The 8,342-nt window shown below is 33.6% G+C and overlaps 1 protein-coding gene across 4 annotated transcripts in view; it reads right to left on the bottom strand.

The window, feature by feature from the left end:
- URI1 (URI1 prefoldin like chaperone) overlaps positions 1-8,342 on the bottom strand; it is a 72,657-nt gene continuing 64,315 nt past the window's right edge. For all 4 annotated transcript variants that reach the window (XM_007996141.3, XM_007996144.3, XM_037991331.2 and 1 more), the window contains 5 exons: positions 8,150-8,318; positions 6,427-6,778; positions 4,545-4,687; positions 3,513-3,762; positions 1-818 (listed from right to left, as the gene is read on the bottom strand). In XM_007996141.3, coding sequence (XP_007994332.3) covers positions 636-818; positions 3,513-3,762; positions 4,545-4,687; positions 6,427-6,778; positions 8,150-8,318 — 1,097 coding nt within the window. In that variant the 3' untranslated portion in view covers positions 1-635. The remainder of the gene's footprint in view (positions 819-3,512; positions 3,763-4,544; positions 4,688-6,426; positions 6,779-8,149; positions 8,319-8,342) is intronic.

Below are 8,342 nucleotides of genomic sequence, written 5' to 3' on the forward strand. Positions count from 1 at the left end.
TTTTTGAGACCAAGTTTCATAAAGTTTTTACTGGAAAAAAAAAGTTTTACAAAATATCTTTCCAAAGAAATTTTCCCATAGAGTACAATTAATTCATGTAGCTTTCTTCCTTAAAGATTACAGTATGACATTCAGAGGGGCGAGGTTTCTTGAATAGCCAACTAGCTGCAAAACCTACAAGAGAAGTAGATTTTTTTAAAGTGCCTTTAAAATGTGAAAGCAAGTAATATAATTGTTGAATCTATTTGAAATTTTAAAATTTTCTTTAAAATGGTCCATATGGTATGCACAATATCACAGCTGGCACAAAACTGCCTGTATTTAGTTTGAAACACAAAAACAATGCATATGAACAGTATTCTTTGAAAAGTAATTCAAAATGCTGCCACTGTATCGTAAAGGCAAACTTAGACAAAAGTGTTGACAGTATTCAGAGAATTAACAAAACAAGCCGAATATTAAAGTATTCAGACAGTTACTTTGATTTTTTTCAAATACCAAGGGTAAAAGAACTTGTTGCCAAAGTAACTCAGGATACCTTATTTCAAACTACATGTAACCTATTTTGCTATAGATATTCTAAACAAATAAACAACTAGGTTTTAGAATGTAAATTCTCATTTCCTAGACAGGGCCTAGTTTTTCTGTTGCAATCTGGCAGCTTTAAACTTTGAAACCCTCTTTCCAGTTTCTTCTGACGCTTCCAACAGAACTTCCTTTCGTTCTGGAATAGTGGGTAGTGCAGGATGAGCAATGGCTGGGTGTGGTGTTAAGGAAGGCGATACAAATTCTTTTTCTATAACAGTTCCAGAAAAAGCCTAGAAAACAAAAGTCAGGTTATGGTAATAAAATGCAAGTAAGACACCCACAAAATCTTCCCATTCACTAATTTGACATTTCTTTTCATTAAAAGTAAATTCACAAGATTTGTGGCTAGACAACACTACTACATCAAAATACCAATTGTTCAGAGAAACTAACACCATTAAATTTTATTTTCACCACCAAATAGAAGTAATTTTTACAGTATATATGCAAGAAAACAAAATGTAAAATGTAAATTTTATCTGGGAAAAAACAGAAATGGATAAATAAAAGGTCTTCAAACTTTCATACATTCCATTCATGTCCGCCCCATGCTGTGAAAAATAACATATTAAAATAAAAATGCTATTAGGGTGTCAAACTCCGACTTCTGTACATCAGTTGATGAATGAGCTATCCTATGGTGGCCTTGCACCTGCTAGCCAATAGCTTAGTTTCACCCAGTACTGACATTTCTAACTGAAATCTCTTTGGTGGTGTTTATGCAATTATTTAAATATTTTATTGCATTTTGCCTCAATTTTAAGAGATCAGTGGAAGTTGAAAAATAAAAGTGCTGACACTAGTAGGAATAAGCACAGGTTTCAAAATTTTAAGATAATTAACTGACAGAAATCAGAAGTTCCACAAAAAAAGAAAATGACTCAACTGGATGTTAATTTCAACTGGATGTTTGCTGCATTTAATCTGGTCAACTGTATGTTCAACTGGAACAGAATTAAACAATGTGCGTAAATTGCTGGAAATATCTGTACATGTTGTTTTATACAAAAATAGGTAAGACCCAAGGAAGTTTTTTTTGTTTTTGTTTTTGTTTTTTTGAGACAGAGTCTCCCTCTGTCACCCAGGCTGGAGTGCAGTGGTGCAATCTCGCCTCACTGAAAGTTCCGCCTCCTGGGTTCACGCCATTCTTCTGGCTTCAGCCTCCCGAGTAGCTGGCACTACAGGCGCCCACCACCACGCCCGGCTTTTTTCTTTGTATTTTTTAGAAGAGACGGGGTTTCACTGTGTTAGCCAGGGTGGTCTCTATCTCCTGATCTCGTGATCCGCCCGCCTCGGCCTCCCACAGTGCTGTGCTGAGATTACAGGCATCAGCCACCATGCCCGGCCAATTTTTTTTTTTTTTTTTTTTTTAAGATTTCTGATATTTAGAACCTCCATCCTTCCCTCTACAAACCAAAATTTGACAGGTGAACTTGAATGTACACTTTGCTTTCCTCTGTCTACCAACTGCTCAAAATTAGTTAAAACAACATTATCACCTGAATAATTTAAAAAGCCACCTTCTTCTACCTTGCCCCACCACTGAAACAAAAACAAAGAAAGCCATCTCTCTCCTACATTATTTCTGGAGTTCAGCTGGTAAAAGCAGATTAAAGCTTACTTTCCTAAAAACTCCACTTTATCACGATGAGCATAGAGCCTTCTTCTCCTTCTTCTATTTAAAATGCTTTTGAAAAAGAGATATTTTAGCATTTAAAAAGATACTGAAAAGGGTATCTTCCAAAGCACTTACCATAATCATGAACTATTTCTTTGATGTTAAAAAATTTATAGCAACTACTATTAAACATTTCCATACAAAATGCAAAACTAGTAAGGGTGAAATAAAAAACAGGTTCCACACTCTAGCTGTACCATGATACACTAAGTCCTTACAAAAAACTAATATTCAAATATTTATCAGCAAAAGTCTACATTACCTGTTTTCTAACAGTATGGAAGACAATTAAATAAGGTAAGATACTTTCCAGGTCACCTAAGATCATTATACTGAGAAGAGGCGAAGAAAACATTCTAGTCATATGTACTGTCCCTAAATGCTACCAATCTCCACCCCCAATTACCATTTAATACACTGAGTATAATACCATTTAGTAAAAGCAATGGAATTTTTATATAAGATTATTTATATATATGCATGCATCTTATTATATATACAAATGTGCGCATCGATTTGATCCAGGCATGGGTTCCCTAATCTTCCTACTTTTTAAATTGAAAACTTCAAATACTCACCAAAACACAAGAATGAAGAAATTAATAGCCTTATATTTCACAGACATCCTTATTTGGGGATTTCCTAACCTCCCCTGCACCGCCACCAAAAACTGTTAGAGGCGTGGTGGGTGAAAGCGTATTGAGTGTGCACTATTTTTTCTAAGGACATGGTCTACAGCTTTCATGAGATTATAAAACAATTCCATAATCCCCCAAGAGTTAAGTTTCACTGGTACAGGGCAAAATATTAGACTTTAGATAATTATCTGCTATGCATGCATTATTTTTCTTTAACTTAGCCAAGGTATTTAAAAGAGAATAGTATAATCTGATCTTTACACTATCAGAAAATGACCTACTGGTAATTTATTTAAAATAAACTGCTAAATAATTTCCTAGCTACAAATGTAATACATAATGCCAAGTAAGATATTTTAAATTTCCCATTTTGCTGAAATAAGACACAATAATGTGTCTATTAAGACAAGTGATGTGTTTATCAAAAAATAAACTATGTGAGTATCACAATATTTGTACTGTTTGCTTGTGACTGTTAATTTTTTATTAATTAGTATCAAGAAAGTATGAAACCTAGAATTAATTAAATCTTATGACTTTTCAGATCAAATAGCTAAAATTGGCCAAAGATACTATACGAAATAAAGAATTAAAAGACACACACACACCTCAGGTGTTACTGATAAGGGCAAAAGTTTCTTTTGATGACTTTCTTGTGGTTCCTCTTCCAAAATGCTCTCACTGGTGTCACTGCAAGTGGCTTCTTCGCAGCTGATACTCCTCAAAACTCCCCGCCTATCGTCAAATTCAGCAGCACTGCTTTCACTGGTGTCACTACACACACTATTCTCTCTACTTCGAGACTTCAGGATGGATTTGCGAGGGACATATTCTCCATTCACAACATCAACAAAGGCTCTGTGATATTCAAAACACATATACATTCACTGTACGTAACTCATAAAACTGAGAATAACCTTTTGAAAATTTCCTTAAATCTACTGTAGAAATTAATCTGAAAATTTTTATTAAAACCTTATATCTAAAATAGTCACAATCACAATTAATTTTATAGCCTCAAATGACATTTTCATACTATTTTGAAAGATATGATTTATCTGGCCTAATAAAACACAGCATGTTATTTTTAAGCATGTCCTAGGTGGCAATAGCATGGTTTGCCAAAACTCTACATAAAGTTTTAGACCCACGTATACATTTAGCAGTTTTCACTATTTAATAAGGGTCATAAAAACAATATGTATTTTCAAGTAATAGTTTTCTCAACAAACAATTCCAAAAAAAAAAAAAAACAAAACTGCAACAGTATAACTTCTACTCTGAAAAGGTAAACTGCATGCCAAGCATATTATGGCTGTGGTAGAAAAGTACAGACCTAGCCCACTGGAAACAAAAATGCATTTCTGAAGATACAAGATTTTCTAACTAGACCATCTGGAAATGTTTCAAAAGCACTGGTGAAGAGGAGAAAGTGGAAAAAAAAAAATTCCTCCATTCCCACTGCTCTGGACTGGGAAGCTACAGCCACTCAGCCTATCAGATTCTAAGCTAACTCCTCAGAACACTTCACATTTCAGTGAGGGTCTCCTGTGTTACAAACAACTTTCTCTGGTAAAGGTTCAGTGGCAGAAAGAGAGACAAGGCCAGCAGACGGCCCTGCAGCTGTGAGCGCCTCCCACCTATAAATGTCAGCAGGTGTCCTGATGGTCGGCAGCTCCTGGGCAGAGTGGCCACTGCCAGTGCTGTTCTTTCGTTTACGTTTGGCTTCTTCTTTCTTTTCACTGAATTTTAAAGTGGTATTCTTTCCAGTATTTATTCGGACCTAAAATTTCAGAGCAAGAAATTAAGAACCTTTTGACAAATTAAATAAAAGTGAAACCAAAACAAACTCTGTAACTAAACAAATAGTAAGAGAGGCAGCTGAAATTTTCTGATGCTGAAATGATGTGCATTATCAGGTGGAATTTAAAAAAGTCCTTACCTCACAGATCTATGACCTCTAAAGTAAATCTTTAATAACAAATCCTAGTCTTCAGTGTCTTTATTATTGTAGAGAAAGCAAAATACATTTGAACTAAATGCTAGATTTCTTATAAGCTTCATATCACCTGATTCCTTTGATACAAGTTTTTGGCTTGAATTACGTATTTCAAAAGAAAGAGTATAAACAACAACAAAAAAAAATTCAGTAGGAATATAATCTTTAAGTCATAAAAGTACTATTAAATAGTGCCTATTTAGAATTTTTAAAACATCTCTAACTTTTAGAAATTGAAGGAGTAAAAAAATAAAAACCAACCCTGTTCAGGGTTCACATGGGGTTAACATGTCATTTTTCCTCCCCTAGTCAGCACTTAGACCATACTTTCCACAATAATGCCCACTATTCCCTATAACATTCCTGCAAATAATACTTGTTCTTTCTATCTAAATGAAAACAGGAAAAAAGTAAAAGCCTGGCAAAAGAATCACAGAGCGACCTTTTCTGGCTAATCATCTCAGTCAACTTTTCCCGAAGAATCAGGGGAAGACCCGTCAGTCTGACATATTAGAATATAAAAACACATACAATTATTTCACTTCATATTGGAGCAGGAATAACTCAGGAAGCTAAGAAATATTAAATATGTTTTAAACGTATTTCATTAAATGATAATCACACACACTTAAGACTGATACCACAGACCCTTTACTCTGATACAGGCAATTGGGAATATTGTGTAGAAAGGGCACTCACTGAGGCGAAAGAGTTTCTGTTTTATTACCAACCAGATCTATGTCTACTAGGCCTTAAATTTCCCTGAGAAAGACGAATTAGACGAATTCCCAGTGCCTCCTTAGAACAGTACATGGAGCAGAGAGAGGGCAAAGATGGACTTAAGGCGGCCAATCCTTCCTTCAATCAGAGCCAACCTGCTTTGATCTATTTTAAACACTGGGATTCTACAGTAAGTATGGAGGGAACAAAAGGCTTTTCATACTAGAGAAAAGCTTTAAAACTCTGTATTAGAAAATCTCCACAGTCACCCCCAGCTCTAAAATGCCAAAATTCTAAAGTCATGATTATCCACAGATGTTTATATTTACTTTATCAGAAAAGAAACTAATTTTTACTTTCTCCTACATTTTCCCTTTGTGCTTATGAAGTATTCATTTTATGTCCATAGAAAACAACCTGGCATAATTAAAAATTTAACTAATGTAGTCACTTTCAACATGCTAAGCACACTAAAATATCTACAATATAATTAACTCCAGGATTCTTGAGAAAAACTCTCTGAATGAAGGACAGGTGAAGTTACAGTAGTTGCCACTCAAATCTGATCCCCTTCCAGACCCCAAACAATGCATTGTTTCAGAGAACAATGGACCAATACCAGCTAACTAAATTTTTTTTCCCCTTTTTCTTCTTAAATTGGTCAGAACAAGAGGCAAAAGATGATTTTCCTGTCTGGCACTATCTGCAATGATAATGACTGTTAATACTACTCTTTTAAAAAATATCATAATGCTTAATGTTCAAATTACATGCAAAATTAGTAAAGTTAAAAGTATACAAACCCTCTTAGGCTCAACAGTATGAGAAAAATATATTGTTGGTATAGAATTATCTCCAACCCCTAAAGCCTCATGGTCATTATCACCATCATGGTCGTCAATGTTGTCGTCGTCCTCATCGTCATCATCATCATCATCATCACTGTGGTAAGAACTGGAACCATTCACTGAACAGTTCAACTGACTACTCATTTGAACACTGAATGGTTCTGAACTTGCAACATCCTTATGACAACTGTCCAGAGTATGAGAGTCTGTTACTTGATGCATTGCATTCACATTTGTGTTATGATCTTCCTTTTCCTCTTCAGAAGATGTTGTATCTTCTCCATTTGCAATCACAATATCAGGCTTACTAGTAAGGGAGAAGAAAATTAACAAGATCAAACAAACATACTAGAATTTTACATTATTTAAATTTCCAGTTAGTTTCCATGAGTAAATACTAAGATCTTGAATAAAGTATTTTTAAAACTGGAATTCTAAGTTCAAAAACAAAAAAATGTTTTGAAGTTAACAAAAAACATTAGTTCCTATGCTGCTTCTATATATTGCAGTTATTCAGACATAAGTAGAATATAGAAGATTTTTTTTTATCTTTGCAAGAAAGATATTGGCCATATGCAATATATATATAGTACCAATAATAACAAAGTTGTAAGAAATTCAGAGAACATGTATCTCTACTTAAAGACCAGAAATTGAAACCACATAACCATAATACACACTTATTTTCTACTCCTATACTCAGATTTTACAATGAGCATGTATTACTGTCATTTTAAAAAATAAAGGATTTATACATATGCACATGAATATACTTATATTTATACACACGAGTGAACACTTATCATACTTGATTCTATAAAAGATTTGAGGACCTTACAAAAATAACAAAATAGAAAATGCAACAGAACTGAAATAACATCATACAAAAATAGAGAATCATGACCAAGAAAAATCACAAGATTCAAAACTGGTTTTTAAAAATGAATAGTATCAGTTAATCAAAAAGACCTAAGAATTTATAGGTGAAATGGTAGGAAGAAGAAACTTGTATGCTTCCTGCCCTATTTTTCACAGAAACTAATTATTGCATATGGTACACCATTTAAGCAAAATAATATAGGAACTTCTAGAGCAGCAGACTTCATTTAGCATTTTAACAATTCTAAGTATGTGCTAATGTGTATTTCCAAGGGCAATTTGGTAAAGTTTCTCATACATATAGCTATCTGACCAGATTACAAATTACCTGCTCCAAAGTTTATAAAAGGAAAGCAAGAATAAACATTTTACTGTATCAAACTTAAATTCAAAGGGTATTTCTGCTTTTCACAACACATTCAAAGATAGAGCACTATCCTGGATGTAGAATAAAAATACTTCATTTAAAACTGAACATTATATATATTAAATCCAAGATTATTAAAAGTCAACTATCTGGTATAATTATACAAAATAGGCTATAATAAAAAAATGAAGATGTTTATCTTAAGTATTAAAGTACATGCACATGCATGGGAATATGCACAAACACACAATCCTATAAGAAAATATTCCAAAGAATTAATGTTTATCTTGAGGTGAAAGGATTATTGATAATATATTATGCTTCCCTGCATTTTCTTCAATGAACACATACTATTTTATTAATGAAGAAAGATTAATGAGGAAATGTATATAGAAACAAATTATCTTGGAAAGATAATCTGTCATCAAGTACCTATCAAGTTCACCCAGCAATTCTTCTTGTCTCTCTAGTTCTTCAAGTCGAGCCCACAGTTCTTTATCAGCAAGCAAATCCTTGGATTTCACATCATTTGCAATATCTGCTTCAAAAATATCTGAAGTTTTTGGTTTGGAATGCGGTTTATGAGCAATTCGGTGTTTTGCTATTTAGAAAAAGGGAAAGACAT

Source organism: Chlorocebus sabaeus, chromosome 6, assembly GCF_047675955.1.
Source record: "Chlorocebus sabaeus isolate Y175 chromosome 6, mChlSab1.0.hap1, whole genome shotgun sequence".
Lineage (NCBI taxonomy): Eukaryota > Metazoa > Chordata > Mammalia > Primates > Cercopithecidae > Chlorocebus > Chlorocebus sabaeus.